We start from the raw sequence: 16,781 nt of genomic DNA on the forward strand, positions 1-16,781 counted from the left end.
CCCGAGTTCAAGCGATTCTCCTGCCCCAGCCTCCAGAATAGCTGGGATTACAAGGGCCCACCACCACACCTGGCTAATTTTTTTTTTTTTTTTTTTTTTTTTGAGATGGAGTTTCGCTCTGTCACCCAGGCTGGATCGCACGCAGTGGAGCGATCTCGGCTCACTGCAACTTCTGCTTCCTGGGTTCAAGCGATTCTTCTGCATCAGCCTCCTGAGTAGCTGGTATTATAGGCGCATGCCACCACACTGGCTAATTTTTGCATTTTTAGTAGTGACAGCGTTTCACCATGTTGGCCAGGCTGGTCTCAAACTCCTGACTTCATGATCCACCCAAAGTGTTGGGATTACAGGCGTGAGCCACCGTGCCTGGTGACACCTGGCTAATTTTTGTATTTTTAGTAGAGATGGGGTTTCCCCATGTTGGCCAGGCTGGTCTAGAATTCCTGGCCTCAGGTGAGATCAGTGCTGAGATTACAGGCGTGAGCCACTGCGCCCCGCCTCGGCTCTAACTTTTGTGGCCACTTGTCTGAACAGCTGCAGAGCAAGCTTAGTGGATGTGATCTCATCAAATGCCCCCAGCCACCTAAAGGCATAGACACAGCCAGTGAACAGAGGCCTGGAGTAAACTCCCTCCCGTCCTTCCTCTCTCACCTCTGCCACCCAAGGGCTCTATGCCTGCTGAGTGTGAAGGGGCCTGGGTGTGTAGACGCTTTTAGGTGGTTGGCACCAGAAGCTACTTTGCCGCTGCCCAAGCCTGGGCACTGGCCCCAGGAACAGAGAGCGTCCTCCAGGCCAAACCCCAGGTTGCCAGTCCCCGCCCACAGGAACACAGAGTCCAGTTATTGGGTTCTTGGAAAATCTACATCAGGGAGTTTAATGAGCGACCTGCAGGCCTGTTTTCCATCCCTGACGGTGCAAACAGACTCTCAGAGGTCATGGGCACCAGGGGGCTGGGCGGCTTGGACAGGGCCTCGGCCAGTGACAGCTAGCAGCTGGAAACAGAAGTGCCAGACACCCTTCTTGGATGGAAAATACTCTCTGGCTCTGGCAGCGGCTTGCTTGGGAGGGACCTCCCCTGCTCCAGAACCGTCCTTTGGGGTGGGGTAAGCAGCTGGAGTGTTCGGGAGGAAGGGACTGGGTCAGAACCTGGCTCCAAGGCCTGGCCTACCTTGGGCTTTCTGTGTGATCGTGAGCAAGTCACTCAGTCTCTCCAGCCTCCCCTCCATAGCCTCAAATGGAAAACGAGGAGAAAAGTAGGGAGGCAGGGGGCTGAACGCACACTCCCTCCTTGGCTCCTCAGGTCTTGAATTGCCAAGGGCCCTTGTCTTCCGCTGCCCCGGCCCTCTCTCTCTATCCTCTTCCTTGGAAAGTGGAGGCAGGAAAGCCTGGTGGTCAGAGCCCAGGCTCTGGAGTCAGATGGGCCTGGGTTGAGTCCTTCTCTTCCCTCCAGGCTGTGTGAGATGAGAGGCGTGGCCGCCTTCTCTGAGCTCTCATTCTCTCATTTGTGATATGGGGACACTGTGTCTTGGCTCTGGAGCTCCTGGGAGGACTAATAAACCCACGTGTATAAGACACTGGACAGAGACTCAATGAAACGCAGTTTTACAAACATGGAAGGCCTGGGTGAGACTGGGAGCCACCTGCAGGAGACAGCAGGGGTGAGAGAGGAGGCCCCCCGCCTCTGCAGACCTCCACCTCTGCATCGCCTCCGCCCCAGGGCTGACTGTCTCCACAAAGTCCCCAGCTCCATAAAAAATTAACAGCCCAGCCAAGAGCAGGGCCCCAGTTCTGACCCATTGAACCCAGGAGTTGCACAAAGAGGGGCGTTCAGCTCAAGCGAGGCCCTCACAGGTGGACCCTGGACGAATGGGGGACAGGAAGGCCCGGGAAGCCCCTCCCCGACTTCTTCCCGCCTCCTCTAACCTCTCCACCCGGAAGTCACTGGTTGAAACCAGAGATCAGCAAACTCTGGTCTGAACTTGGTTTTTGTCAAGCCTGCAAACTAAGAATGGCTTTTGCATTTGTAAATGGTTGAAAAACATCAAAAGAAGAATCGTATTTCATGACACATGGAAATGATCATAAACTTGAAATGTAAGTGTCCACAAATAAAGTTTTATTGGAACACAGCCGTGCCCATCTGTTCACGAGTTCTCCGGGCCCGCTTCTGCACTGCAGTGGCAAAGGTAAGCCGTTTTGACGGAGCCGGAATGTCCCGCAAAGCACAAAGTAACTACTCTCTGGCCCCTAACAGAAAAACTTTGCAGACGGGTTTAAAGGAAACTTGCAGGAAGAAGTACCCTGGAGGTTCTGTTGGGGCTGTTAGGTGGGAATCAACAGTCCCCATTTGGCTGCTAACCAGTCACACCTTAGTCAAGTGACTGGAGCATGACCCCTCCCTGCCCCCACCCCCCACCGCTTTCTCTGTAAAATGGACACAGTGATTCCTTCTCTGTGTACCCAGGATGGCTTGTTTTAGACAGCCTGAGTGTCGCTTGCCCCTAAGAGGAAATAAGATCACTTTCTTGTTGTCCAGATGAGAGGGAGGGGACACTTATGGGGAGATGGCCATGTCACACTGAGTAGGAGGAACAGGGAGAGTGGAACTCTTTTTCTTCACAAACATGTGAAAAAGACAACCCCTGTCTCCCAGAAGCTGTGTTGGGGGCAGCTGGCAACAAAGACGCCACCCAGACAGGGGCTGCTGCCAGCCCGGGGAGAAGGGCAGGGGCGGGAGGAGGAGGAGGAGCAGCAGCGTGGGCTTCTGCCAAGCTCCGCTTCACCTGCACGCCTCCCGAGACCCAGAACCTGGAGATAAGCCGACTCGCAGACATGCAATGACTTTTTAAAAGACCATTTCCTCTGGAGATGAGGTCTCGCTCTCTCACCCCGGCTGGAGTGCAGTGGCCAAATCGTAGCTCACTATAGCCCCAAATTCCTGGGTTCAAGCGATCCTCCCGCCTCAGCTTCCCGGGCAGCCGGGACTAAAGGCGTGCACCACCACACCTAGCCACACATTTACTCTTGTCTCTCGGAAGCTCAGTCATCAAAGCCAAAGTCCCTATGAGGAAAGAAACCCCTCTTTCCTGTCTCTTGTCTTAAAGAAGGAGAATGTAAAAGCTGAGACATAGCAGGCAAGAGGTCAGTGGCCTGGAGGTTAAAGATTAACCCCCAACTCCCAACCCCCACCCAGGGGATCTTAAGGGTGGGGAGATAGGGAGAAACGCCCTCTACTCTTCCCATTCAATCTGGCTCAAACCCCCAGGGGTACATCACGCCCTCCTCACATGTACTTTCTAAAACTGTAAACCCAAGGCCCTTTCACCTGTAATATCTAGAGTTGTGAGCCTGTATAAAGGCAGAGGTTTCCTCTGATAGATGAGCTTGGCTGTTAGGCAACTATGCCACCTTGCTCCCGGCCGAATAAGTCACCCCTTCCTTCCCAGTTCGGTGTTCCAGAGGTCTGTTTCTTGCGGCTGCTCCTGCTTCCCCTACACTGGCCCAAAGACCCCACAGTACCTGCCTCGCCCCCTCGACCTTTCTGATCCAATCTCCCTTTTCCCTTTCTCCCACCTCATTCATCTCTAGCCTCCCCAGCTTCCCAGCTGGACCCTCCTGCCTGACGACCCTGACCCCCTGCCGTTCCCTCTTTGGGAACACCCTTCCCGTCTATGGCAATGGACATGTAACTTCTTCACCTTCTTCAGGTTATCTTCTCAGAAGCCGGCTGCTCAGTGATGACTGCCCTGACAGCCTATCAAAAACTACCCCAGGGGCTGCGCACGGGGGCTCACATCTAATCCCAGCACGTTGGGAGGCCAAGGCGAGTGGACTGCTTGAGGTCAGGAGTTTGAGACCAGCCTGGCCAACATGGTGAAACCTCATCTCTACTAAAAATGCAAATATTAGGCCGGGCGTGGTGGCTCATGCCTGGAATCCCAGAACTTTGAGAGGCCAAGGTGGGCAGATCACCTGAGATCAGGAGTCCAAGACCAGCCTGGCCAACATGGAGAAACCCTGTCTCTACCAAAAATACAAAATTAGCTGGGCGTGGTGGTGCATGCCTGTAACCTCAGCTACTCTCTTGAACCCAGGAGGTGGAGGTTTTGGTGATCGTGCCATTGCACTCTAGCCTGGGCAACAAGAGTGAAACTCCATCTAAAAAAAAAAAAAAAAAAAAAAAAAAAAAAAAATTAGCCAGGCATGGTGGTGCATGCCTGTGGTCCTGGCTACTCAGGAGGTGGGAGGATTGCTTGAGCCTGGGAGGCAGAGATTGAGGTGAGCTGAGATCACACCACTGCACTCTAGCCTGGGTGATGGAGGGAGATCCTGTTTCAAAATAATGACAATAATATCACATTGGGATTTTGCTAAGGGGGATTTTAGGTGTTCTTGCCACAAAAATAAGCATATACGACATGACGGTTTTTTTTTCCAAGTTCACCCAAAATCTCAAATGGATATATTAATTAGTTTGACTATAGTAAACATTTCATTATGTATATCAAAGCATCATGTTGTATGCCTTACATATATACAATAAAACATTATTAAGAATTAATATAAAGGCCAGCTGTGGGTCAAGATGGCCGGGGGAGATCTGTGTTCATTCTAGCTCCATAATTCGAAGCTTGCTTGGGTCAGAGGACACTGGAGTTTATACATCGAACTAAACTATATTATTGGTGCAGTTAATTAGAAATCAAGCGGCAACAGGAGGCCTAAGGTAAAGACCGTCTGAGAGCGCAGTGACACCGGGAGCACCTCAGGGTGGCTGCAGAGCAAGGAATACTGCTGTGGTCCACGAACGCTTTTCAATATGGAGATTGCATGAGGGCCTCGAAAAGAGGGTTTGTGCAAAGATCACTGAGAAGGGAGGCGACCTCTGATCACAAGACCAGGGAGGGTCTTTGCAGATGGGAGCTGGCAAGGAGAAAAACCTTGCAGGGCAGAGCTCACGGAACGCCTCAGGCTCTGCCTAGGTTCTCAGCATGGAGTGATTTGAATTGCTCTATGTGCCCGATGCTGGGGATATAAAAGCCCCCTGAGGCACTGGGTGTGGTCAGACCCGGTGGCTCCTCATTTGCTACACCTCTGATGCAGCTGCACCCTGATAACTATTAGTGATAAACTCAGAGCACTAGCTGAGCACATCTTAGAGGGATCTCAAGTGCTCCCCCGACTATCTTACCTACCCCTTCACCCTCCCATTCCACGCCCATAAGATCAATGAGATTGTGCACATGATAAAAGTGTTTGGAGGCCGGGCGCGGTGGCTCAAGCCTGTAATCCCAGCACTTTGGGAGGCTGAGGCGGGTGGATCATGAGGTCAAGAGATCGAGACCAACCTGGTCAACATCGTGAAACCCTGTCTCTACTAAAAATACAAAAAATTAGCTGGGCATGGTGGCGCATGCCTGTAATCCCAGCTATTCAGGAGGCTGAGGCAGGAGAATTGCCTGAACCCAGGAGGCGGAGGTTGCGGTGAGCCGAGATCGCGCCATTGCACTCCAGCCTGGGAAACAAGAGCGAAACTCCGTCTCAAAAAAAAAAAAAAAAAAAAAAAAAAAAAAAAAAAAAGTGTTTGGAACCCAGAGCTCGGGGCCAACACGGTTCCTAGGCTTGTCTTGGCCCCCTGGACCCATGCTGTAAATTCTACTCTTGTGTCTCCATCTTTATTTCCTTCAATCCCTAGTCACCGCCGGGATTATTTTTACAAAAAAAGTAAGAATTATTTTGTTGCCACCGCCTATTGCTGTCCGTGTAACACATTACTCCTCATCTAGTTGGAAACTGAGGCCAGGAGGTGGCTGAGGCAGCCCTACTGCTAAGGAGAGGAGGCTGGTGGACTCCAACTGCAGTGCTCCTGGATCAGAACAGAAGGCCTGGTCTCCTTCCCAGCCAAAACTCTTCCCTACAAAGCAAAATAATTAAACAAAGAAACCTAGTTGGTTAAAAGACAATCGTTTTTATATTGTAACAAGGTTCAGAATGACACCACCAGGTGTGGCCGGGCGACAGCTGCTGCCCCCAAAGCGGGGTTTGTCCCCTCTCCTGGGCGTCCAGGTGCCCTGTGTCCCTGTCCGGCTCCAATGGAGGGGCGGATGAGGGCCTGGAGGCTTCCCCGGGCCCTGTCTGCTGGCCTGGCCACCCAGGGGCCGCCCTGGACGCCTCCCTCTGCAAGCTCAGATCCTCGCTGCCAGGGATCAAGGCTGCGTGCAGGGTCGTGTTGACCCAAGGTCTCGCTGACGCACGGGGCAGGAGAGGATGACGCTACGCTTGTCACAGCAAGTGGCGTGGACCAGGGCTCCTCCCCGACCCCTCCTCGGGGGTCACGCCCGGGCGGCCACCGATGCCCTCCCCCATTCAGTAGGGGTAGGGGGACACAGCGATGAGCAGGATGAAGACGCTTTGGTGGCGCGGTGCCGCGGCGCGCACAGTGAGCCGGTAGAGGCCCGCGCGGGTGAGCGCGCGGCGGGTGTAGACGGAGGCGTGGCCCGCGCGCAGCGGGCGCAGGGCGAACGGGCTGCGCGGGTCCGGCTCCAGCACGCTGAGCTCGGTGCGGTTGGCTGGGACGCCGGCCTCGGAGAAGGCTGCCAGGCGGGCCACGTCGTGGTGGGCGCGCACGCCCAGGGGCAGCGGCAGCAGCCGGTACTGCAGCGTGGAGGGGCCGCCCGAGCTGCAGTCCCGCGAGCAGCGCCGGAAGCACGTCCTGCGGGCGGCACAGACACAGGCGGACGGGCGGACCGGGGTTGCCGTCGGAGCGCTGCGGGCCGCGTAGACCCGACCTCCCGCCGGCGCTGCAGTTCCGCCCGCACGCTGCCAGTGCTTCCCCTGCAACGCCCCGCACGCCTTCTCTGCGGGCACCCCCGCCGGCCCGTTTTAGACATCGACAAACTGAGGCCGGAGAGGCCAGAGGCCTGCGTTTTCAGGGTCCCTCCAGCGGACTCTCCAGGGCCATGCCCCAGGGCACCCAGCAGGCACGGAGCAGCACATGCACCCGCTTCCAACCCCAGCCTAGGTTTCTCGAGCTGTAAGGCCTGGAGCAGGTCGCCCACCAGGAGAGCCCCTCCCAGGGCAGCAGCTGCTACCCCTAAGGTCCCCGTGTCTCTGTGCGTGTTACTGAGTGTCCGTGGCCACCGTGACGTGAGTGGCGTGGAGGGACGGGATGGTTTGGTGCTGGCGTGTCTGAGTCTTGTCCTGGGTTGTGTGTGTGTGCGCATGGTGTGCCTCTGGGGTTTGACGTGTGTGCTCCCGTGTCCCCGTTCTTCCCCACTCCAGCCTCTCCCTGTCCCCAGGGCCCCGGGCGCTCCTGCCTGCATCACTTGGGTGGGGCGTGACAGTGACAGGGCCAGCCTGCACCCTGAGTGACTGAAAAAATGTGCTTTTCCCCAGGGCACAAGGCCTCGCCAACTCAGCCCTTACCCGGGGCTGGGGCCCTGCCGGTAGGTGGCAGGACAGGGCGTGTCCACACACTGGTAGCTGCCTCGGGTGTTGAAGCACATCTGGCCCGGTCCACACTCGATGCCCTCCTCCTCGCACTCGTTGATGTCTGGATGGAGGTGGGGGGTGAAGCGGGGGAGGGAGGTGAAAAGGAAGAGAAAGGACAAGTGAGCAGTACGTGGGGAGAAGCACCTTTGGGGGACCAGTGAGGTGAGCAGCCCCTCTCCTCCTGTCCCCAGCCAGTCTGACCCATGACTACCCAGCTTGGAGGCCCCCAGCACCTTCCCACCCCTCTGGGGGCCAGGGCTTTCCAGGGCATGTAGGTGGGCACCATGGGGAGCTCCTGAGCACGTGCTGGGTAGGAGGGCCTGGAGAGATGGGGCTTTCCCTGAGTGGCTGCTTTGCCTGAAGACCCAGAGTGCCCACTGCCCACGGGCAGAGCCCCTGACCCTGTCTCCCTCAGTGGATGCCCCGCCCTTCTCAGAGGATGTTCGCTGACCTCCATGGCAGCGTGAGGGATGGAGACAGGCAGAGCAGGTGCCTGTTCTTTAAGGCGGAGGAAGCAGCATGCCTGGCCCCAGACCCAGGTACGCCAGGAGAACTGAGCCCGGCTTGGGAGTTAGAGCCCCTTACTATACTGCCAGCAGCAGCTGTGTGCCCTGTGCCCAACCGCCACAGTTCTCATCCGCGCTATTTGAGGGGGACTGTGCTAGCCCGATTTAATCAGGAGACAGGAGGCTCAGAGAGGTGAAGTGAGTTTTCCAGGGACACACAGTAGAGCTGGGATTGGCCCTGCAGGGCTGCTTTCAGAGGTTCCCAGAGTAATCTCTCGGAGCTCCTATTCGGAGCATGGGCCCTGCTGTGGCTGTGGGAGCCTGGGGTGCTCACGGAACCCCTCTGAGCCTGCCTCCCTGCCCCCACCTCACAGGATGGTTGTGAAGGGGCTGGAGTGAACGGAGTGGGTGAGAGGCCCACATGACCCATCCCATGCTGCCTTCCCTAACCCTGAGGGTGTCTGGGCATTGGCCTGAGCGTGGCTCACCCTGGCAGTTCTTCCCGCTGGGGAGCAGGCGGTAGCCGGCGGGGCACACGCACTGGTAGCTGCCCTCGGTGTTGTGGCAGGCATGCTGGCACAGGTTCCTCACCCGGCACTCGTCAAGGTCTGGCTCGGGCATGGGGGGGTTGGCGGGGGGGGGGGATGGGGACAGAGAGACGCACTGAGCCACAGACACCGAGGTGGCCACGTGCCTACCTGCTGGGCTCTGGAGCTGCCCTGCTCCTTCTCCCTGTCCTGCCCCTCCCGGCCCAGGTTAAGGGTCTGGGGGAGTCCCTGGGCTTGGCGAGAGCGGGGAGCCCCACTCTACCTACCCCGTGCTTGCCAAGGAATAGAGGGAGAAGCCCAGGCGAGAATGCTGAGGCATCAGCTCTGGGGCAGGCCACCTCCTCTTTGCTCCTCTCTGCAGGGTCCAGGGGCCGTTCCCAACCCCCACCCCTCCACCCAGCAGTCCCTCATCACATTCTCATGTCTACCTGGAACATTCTTCACTCCTGAGAATCTCCCTGACTGTTCAGAGGAGTGTTTGTCAAAGAGGGTTCTGGATACCACCTGCCTCAGGTGCCCTCCCTCCGGGCAAAGCATTCTGAAGCAAATGGTTTAAAAGATACCCCACCTCCCCTCTCGGAAGCCCCCTGCCCAGTAGCACAGCCAAGGCTCTGAGCCCCCCTGCATGGGAGAAGCCCCCATCCACCACACCAGCCACCCCGCTTGCCTGGGAGGTCTGGGTTTCTGAGCTCGGTGGGTAACCCGTGCATAACCACCCCAGGAGCCCAAGATGCCCACATGGCTGTGTCCTGTGGATGGTCAGGGCCTGGTCTTACCCGTGCAGACTCCGTTCTGCCTGATGAAGCCAGGAGGGCACCAGGCCCGGCCCATGCTGCTCAGGGCCACGGGACCTGGCCGGAGAGAGAGCCAGGCATGAGAGGAGCCATCAGGGACAGAGGCTCGGGGCCGCAGCCACGGCACTGGAGGGCCTCGGTGGCTGACGGTGGTGACATTGTATCCATTCCATTCCAGCGAGGTGCAGGCCTTGCCGTCTCGGAGGAGGGTCTGCCCTGGGGGGCACAGGCAGCGGTAGCTGCCCTGGAGGTTTCGGCACTGGTAGGCGCAGGCCTTGGGCAGCTGCAGGCACTCATTGACATCTGCAGAGGGCAGGGGTAGGCGTGTGCACAGGTGGCCCAGGGCTCCCTGCAGCCGGCAGCCGTCGCCTGGCGCTGCCTTCTCTCTTGCTGGCACTCCCTAGAATCGCGCCATCCCATGTTGCATGAGGTCCAGCCTCGTCTCTGACTCCACCTATGGCTCTCAGCATCACCCCAGCCTCCAGCTCCCCCTCAGCCCCACAGCACCCCAGTTAGATCCACGCCCTCTCCTAAGCCTCTCTGAGATCCACCCACTTGCCTCCGCCATCCTCCTTCTCCTGAGATTCCCTGGAAGATGACCCCACAGGGTTCGGCTGAGGTTTTGGTCACAGGCAGGCACCCAGTGAGCGCACAGTGTCAGCTACTGTTTGGTTATTCTCAGAACTCACCAGCATGGGCGCCATAGACACCTACAGCCCTTGAGCTGGGGGTGCCAGCCAGAGGGTGGGTGTCCCCGTACCTAGGCAGGGCAGGCTGGGGCCCTGCATCCGGTAGCCCCTGGGGCAGCTGCAGCGGTGACCGCCTGGGGTATTCTCACAGAGCTGGTTGTAGTGACAGTCGTCCACCCCCTCCAGGCATTCGTCCACATCTGGGAGGCAGGGACATGGTCGGGGGTGAGGTCTAGCCCAGAGCCCTTCCCCGAAGGGACAGATCATCCCCCTCCATATCTGGGCCTCCTCCCTGTCCCCTCCTCCAGTTTCAGTGCCACCAGCCTGCATAGCAACCCTTGTGCCACCGCCCCAGTTATACCAGGTTGGAGGTCAAGCGAGTTCCTGGTCCCAAAGAAAGGAAGGGGCTTAAAGGGTGGGCTTTGGGGGCAGAGTCCTGGGTTCCACTGAGTGCTGCCATATTCTAGCCCTTGGGCAAGGAACGCTCCCTCTCTGAGCCTTAGTGTCCACCTCCGTAAAGAGGGTAAAAATGTGACCTCTTCATGGGGTCGTGGTGAGGAGGGGAGCTTCGTATGTGGGAAGAGCTAAAAACGTGGTGAGAAAGGAGGACAGGTGTCAGGGTGAGTCGCTGGGCACTCTGAGGGCCCTGGGGCCACAAGTTTCGATGGCTGGTCCTCTGGGGTCAGGCTCCACCATGTCTCCCTCTCCACCGGACAGACTCTCGGAGAAGCCAGTGGGTCCACGATCCCGCAGCCATAGACTGCTAGAACCAGAAGGACCACTGAGGTCACCCGTCCAGGGGTGGCACCTAGGTTTCGTCTCAAAGGCGGACTGCACCTGCTGCATGGTGGTTGGGGGGCTGCTGGAATGAGAAGGATTCAGAGGTGGCCTCTAGCTGGGCCTTGATTCGTGGGGAGAGTAGAACAGACGGCAGCAGAGGGAGCGTTTGTTCGCCATCCCTGACCTGGCTCCCTCTTTATCAAGCAGACAAGAAACTGAGGTCCAGAAAGGAAAACACCCCTGTCAAAGAAGGGGCAGGAGCCAGGAGCCAGGGCAGGGCTGAGACCTCCAGAGCCCGGCGCAGGCTTCTTCACCAGCCTTGCTGCGCTCCTTCTGCCAAGAGTCCCTGTTTTCCCGGGAACCCAGAAGCCCAGTGACACACAGCCCTGATCCTCTATCCCTGGCAACCTTTGCGTTTCCAGGAGTAAGGACAGGCCGCACGCTGTGGCCCCATTACCGTCACAGCTGGCTCCATCAGCAGCCACGCGGAAGCCAGGCCCACAGTCAGGGAGGCAGCGGTAGGACCCCAGCAGGTTCACACAGCGCTGTCCCTCTCGACAGAGGGGGGCATCCCATGTACACTCGTCCACATCTGGGGGCAGATCGGGGAAGACGGCTGTGTGAACATCACCCTAGGCCTGCCTCACCACCTGGCCCTGGCCCAGCCTATCCACAGAGGCTTCATCCCCAGACCCAGGAGCCACAGGCAGGAAGGTCCCCACTCCTTCTGCTAGGTCTTCCCATTGCTCTTCTCCCACCCGCAAAACACAGGGCCCACTCCAAGGGACCCGAGCGCCTAGGCCTGCAGCTTCCAATGCAAGGCTGCTCCCTTGGGCACCCGGCTTGGAGCCCAGCGGAGACTCAGCGGCACCACGCCCTCCCGGTGGGAGTACAGGAATGCAGATTGGGGGTCAGCATCAGGACCATCTCCCAAGGTCAAGTTTGTCATCTAGCACCATTGCCGAGGGGGCAAGTCACTTGCCAGTCTCAGACCGTTGGAAATGATGCTGAGTGTTGGGAAAGCTTCCGAGGCCTGTTCAGGGTCAGAATGCCGTGAGCATGTGACAACTGCCCATAGACCTCTGGGGCTCCCCATCACCCTCTGACACCTGGGCTTCACTCATCTGCAGCTCCCATAGCAGGAAGGAGCCTGGTGGGGATATGGCATTGGGACTCCTAGGCTGACACTGAATGCCCTCAAGGATGGGTCACCCTGCAGGTCTGTGTCTCCAGCCAGGGTCCTGGCCCTGGGAACCCTTCTGCACACCTGGGCCAGGTCCGAGGAGCACCTCTCCTCCCAGGGGCCCCTCACCTCTGCAGTTCCTGTCATCCCAGGCCAAGGCAAAGCCAGCGGGGCAGGCGCAGGAGAAGCGGCCGGGTGCGTTAAGGCAGGCGTGGGAGCAGGGGCTGGGGCCTCCCGAGCACTCGTCCCTGTCTGGAGCAGGAAGGGGTCTGGTGGTCTCTGCTCCCAGGCCCTCCTGCCAGCTGGCTGGGAGAGCCCATCTATCCCAGTATCCCGAGCTGAGAGACCTCCCACATCCATGCCAGGGGGCTTGGGGGGGATGGGGGAGGGCGCTCACCCAAGCAAAAAGTTCCCTGGGAGTCCAGCTCAAAGCCCTCGGGGCAGCCGACCTCGTTCTCCTCTGCAAGGCAAAGAGGACAGACCGTTAAGGATATGAGGGCGCCCTCTCCCACGGCCGTGCTGGCTGTAGCCCAGGCTCACAGCCTCTCCCCTCTGCCCGCCCCACTGCCAGCTTGGCCAGGCAGAGCCAAGATGGTGCCAGAGAGTCAGCCAGCCCATTTCCTGCCCAGGCCTGTTGGAGGCGATGGCTGAAGGGCATCCACTCAAGGAAATGTGTCCTGAAGGGCTCCCAGTGGGGCTGGGCAGTGAGTCAGGCAGCCCCAGGAAACCATTAAAATCAAATGCAGGAAGGGAGCACGTGCAGACCGGTACTCCTGAGACCCCAGTGGCAATGCGCGGAGAGCGGAGAGTGCCAGGAGGGGCAAGGGACAGCGTCACACGGGCAGCAAGAACAAAGGCAGGGGAGCGGGGAGCTGGGTTCTGGAGGCGGGAAGGATACAAGGCAGTCTAAATCAGGGGTGTCCTGTCTTTTGGCTTCCCTGGGCCACACTGGAAGAAGAATTGTCTTGGGCCACACGTAAAATACGCTAACACTAAGGATAGCTGATAAGCTAAAAAGTAATCACAAAAAAAATCTCATAACGTTTTAAGAAAGTTTACGAATTTGTGTTGCACTCACTTAAAGCTGTCCTGGGTGGCATACAGCCCGTGGGCTGTGGGTGGGACAAGCTTGGTCCAAATAGCTGTAGGGACAGCCACCCTTAATGAAGCAGCTGCTAGGGGCCAGGCTAGGGTTTTAGAGACAACCTCTATATGGCGACCCCTGCAAGGAAGGCTATGTCATGCCCACTGTGCAGATGGGAACTCTGAGGCTCAGGGAGGAACAGGACATTGCCCCCAAGATGCCACAGCCAGAAAGTGGTGTATGTGGGATTTGAACCAGGGTCTGCCTGACCTTAAAGCTGTGCTCTTATCACCATTGCTTATTCAACGTTCAAAACTTGTTGGGACCTCAAATAATGTGAACACGTGTATCTTTGGTGTTCACTGAGTAAGAATGGAAAGCGTCTTCCTCCGGTTCTGCAGCGGTTCCAACAGTGGTTCCTGGTCCCCTGGGTGGGGCCTCCATACAAGTGCCCTTGGGAGAAGAGGGTGGGGTGACTCAATCCCTGAACATCAGCCTGGGGTGGCTGGACCTTCTCCTTGGGGCCTGGGGAAAGGATCCAGAGGTTGGGATGGGGGTGGCTGAGAGAGCTGCGTCCTTGTGAGGAGGGACGGGAGTGGGGACAGTCCAGGTGGGCCCGTCTCAGTCCCCAGTCTCCGGCCCATGGTCAGTGGATGTTGAGGGCAGGAGTGGCTTCCAGCCATGTACATTTGGGCCCCTGGCAGGTTTTAGCTGGGGCGGTGGGGGTGGGACGAAGCAGGGGACCCTCACCTGCTTGCAGGGCTGCCGTGAGCTGGAAGCGCAGGGCCGCGGCCTCTGGGTCGAAGGCCGAGCTGATAGCCGAGGCCCGAAGGTGCTGCACCAGCTGGGGCTGGGGGCCCCGGGCTGAGCTGTACTGGATACTGTGGTTGCAGCGCAGGAACGAGCGGAGGCTGCCCTGGAGGAAGCGCTGTGTGGAGCCCACAAACAGCCGGCCAGGCCCCGTCTGCACATAGCGTTCCTCAAAGTCCTGCAGGAGGAAGAGGAGGGAGGAGGAGGAGGGGAGGGGGAGGGGAGACAGAGGTCAGGGTTGGAAGGGGAGGAGGATATTTCAGCTCCCAAGCAGCCTGAGACCCCTACCCCAAGTCAGGAGCTGGGGAGGCTTGGGAGGAGATGGGGTGAGCCTCCCAGAGCCTCTTCTAACCAGCTGGGCTGCGCTGGGCATCTCGCCTCTCTTCAGGACTCCTGCTTTGGAACGAGGAGAACACTCTGATTTGGGGTCGCAGGGCTCAGAGCATTCCCTCATGGGCTCGCACTTGAGCCTGTTACAACTGCTCGCCCTACCCTAAGTTCAAGGCCAGACTGTGACCCAGCCCTGTGGTTGCGGGCCTGGGAGGAGGGAGAGTAGGCCTGGCTGCTCACGGGTGGTTGAGAGCCGGGCGCCTCCACCTCTCTCACCCACCCTGTCTGCACACCCCAGGCGTGACCCCCACCTGCACGTGCAGATCTTCATCAGCCAGGCTCTCAGGGACACTGCCATCGACCACCACGTCGAGGAGCAGGAGGCCATCGGGATCCAGGCCCCGGGCCACCTGGGTCATCGTGAGCAGCTCCCCTGCAATCCATCCCCGCCCAGCACAGTCACCAGGGAGCTCCTGGGCTCCTGCTTCGCCCTACCTGGCTCATCTTGGGGAGGCCCTGCTTACCTGTAGCAAACTCCACGTGTGACTCCTGCCGGAACCTGCCCCCCGTCAGGGAGTGGCCGTTCAGGGCCTCCCCACTCTCTCCGGCCAGGGCCCAGTAGATGGGGGCGATGATGACCACCAGCACCCGCATTAGAGGCCCTGGGTGGGGCAGGGTGTGGACACTGAGTTAGGGCTGATCTTCAGGACGGCCACTCTCCTGCTCAAGGGCCCTTCATGGCTCCCCACTTCCCCCAGGAGAGCTTGGCCCCTTCCCTCGCTGCCTACACTCAGCCTTGTGACTGCCATGCCAATTTTTTAACCAGAATCCAGGATGGTGGAGGCAAACAATCTACTTCCTAGAGTAGCTGTGCAGTTAATAAATTTATATGTGGAAATGTTGGGTAACATGGCGAGACTCTGTCTCTACAAAAAATAAAAATATTTACACAATTAGCCGGGTGTGGTGGCCTACGCCTATAGTCCTGGCTACTGGGGAGGCTGAGGTAGGAGGATCCCTTGTGCCTGGCAGGCGGAGGCTGCAGTGAGCTGTGACCCACTGCACCACTGCATTCCAGCCTGGGCAACAAAGCCAGAGGCAGTCTCAAAAAGAGGAAAAGAAGAAAGAAATGCGTGTACCTTGCTGATATTCAACTCAACCAACACCGACTGAGGGCCTGGGTCACCATGGAGCCAAGGACTCCACTGACTGTTGGTACAAATTTGCTGAGTTGAAATCAACCAACTCTTCTAACTTGCAGATCCCTTCTGGACGAGCCCAGGAGGGGGAGGATTGTTTCAAACCATTGGAAAAAAAAGAGCCAAAAAATTGCCCTAGACGACCGGGCACGGTGGCTCACGTCTATAATCCCAGCACTTTGGGAGGCCGAGGCAGGTGGATCACAAGGTCAAGAGATACAGACCAGCCTGGCCAACATGTGAAACCCTGTCTCTACTATAAAAAAAAAAAAAAAAAAAATTAGCTGGGCATGGTGGCACCCGCCTGTAATCCCAGCTATTCAGGAGGCTGAGGGAGGAGAATTGCTTGAATCTGGGAGGTGGTCGTGGTAAGCTGAGTTCACACCATTGCACTCCAGCCTGGGCAACAAAAGCGAAACTCCATCCCAAAAAAAAAAATTGCCCTGGATGTGAATTGTCAGATCTTCTGTGATGGCCCACCCTCCATGGAGGGCCAGGCGGGGCCATGGACTGGGCAAGGGGACACTGCCCAGAGTGCCCTGCTCCCCTCCTTGCTCAGAGTCAGGGACGGTGCCAGCTTTGCAAGGTTCACAGGAGCCAGCCAGGCCCCTGCATGAGCACCACCTTCTCAGCCTCTTTGCGCATCTGTTTCCATGGAGCAGGGCCTGGGGCTACATGTTTCTCCAGGGCTCATGCTCCCACAGCTGGAAGCAGCAGCCAAGTCTAGGCAGTGTCTTGCTTCATTTGCTGTCTGCCCACAGTCAACTTGGAGTGACCCCTCCCCCCGCACAGTCCCCTGACCTACACTGTTCATGCAGGACCATGAGCAAGGGCAGCTTCAGAGGAGCCGCTTTTAGTGAAGACCCCGTGAGCACCGCCCCGTCTGGATCCCATGAGGGGCCATGGAGTCCTTGGGAAGGGAGAGACAGTGAGGTCCGCTGTCACAAGCTCTGCAAGTCTCTCAGCCCATTCATCGCTCAGACTCTGGACATAGCTCCGTGCTCAGGCAACTCTTCTTGGTCCTCAAGGTTTTCTGGAGAATTCCATTCTCCATGTTTCCCACTTCCTGTCACCTCCAGCCTACACCCCTCACTCATGACTGGAGATCCCTCCACTTCCATCAGTCTGTGCCTTAATAATGGGGAGAAGCCTCAGGGAGTCATCACTGGCTTCAGAAACCACAATCTGAGCACCTGCACCCCCAGAACACACACTCAGAGCACCTGTACCCCCAGAACACACAATCTGAGCACCTGCACCCCCAGAACACACACTCTGATCGCCTGCACGCCCAGAACACACACTCTGATCGCCTGCACCCCCAGAACACACGCTCTGATCGCCTACATCCCCAGAACACACACTCT

At 57.9% G+C, this 16,781-nt stretch overlaps 1 protein-coding gene across 1 annotated transcript in view; it reads right to left on the reverse strand.

Annotated features, from left to right (window-relative positions):
• Positions 1–5,948: 5,948 nt before the first annotated feature.
• Positions 5,949–16,781, reverse strand: part of HMCN2 (hemicentin 2) — a 173,047-nt gene continuing 162,214 nt past the window's right edge. The window contains 11 exon segments of the mRNA XM_039461479.2: positions 5,949–6,712; positions 7,426–7,552; positions 8,486–8,605; positions 9,322–9,642; positions 10,100–10,228; positions 11,266–11,400; positions 12,121–12,243; positions 12,389–12,451; positions 13,826–14,063; positions 14,527–14,648; positions 14,740–14,877. Of these exon segments, the coding sequence (XP_039317413.2) occupies positions 6,367–6,712; positions 7,426–7,552; positions 8,486–8,605; positions 9,322–9,642; positions 10,100–10,228; positions 11,266–11,400; positions 12,121–12,243; positions 12,389–12,451; positions 13,826–14,063; positions 14,527–14,648; positions 14,740–14,877 (1,862 nt within the window). The 3' untranslated portion in view covers positions 5,949–6,366.

The sequence above is a fragment of the Saimiri boliviensis genome, chromosome 2 (assembly GCF_048565385.1).
Source record: "Saimiri boliviensis isolate mSaiBol1 chromosome 2, mSaiBol1.pri, whole genome shotgun sequence".
Classification (NCBI taxonomy): domain Eukaryota; kingdom Metazoa; phylum Chordata; class Mammalia; order Primates; family Cebidae; genus Saimiri; species Saimiri boliviensis.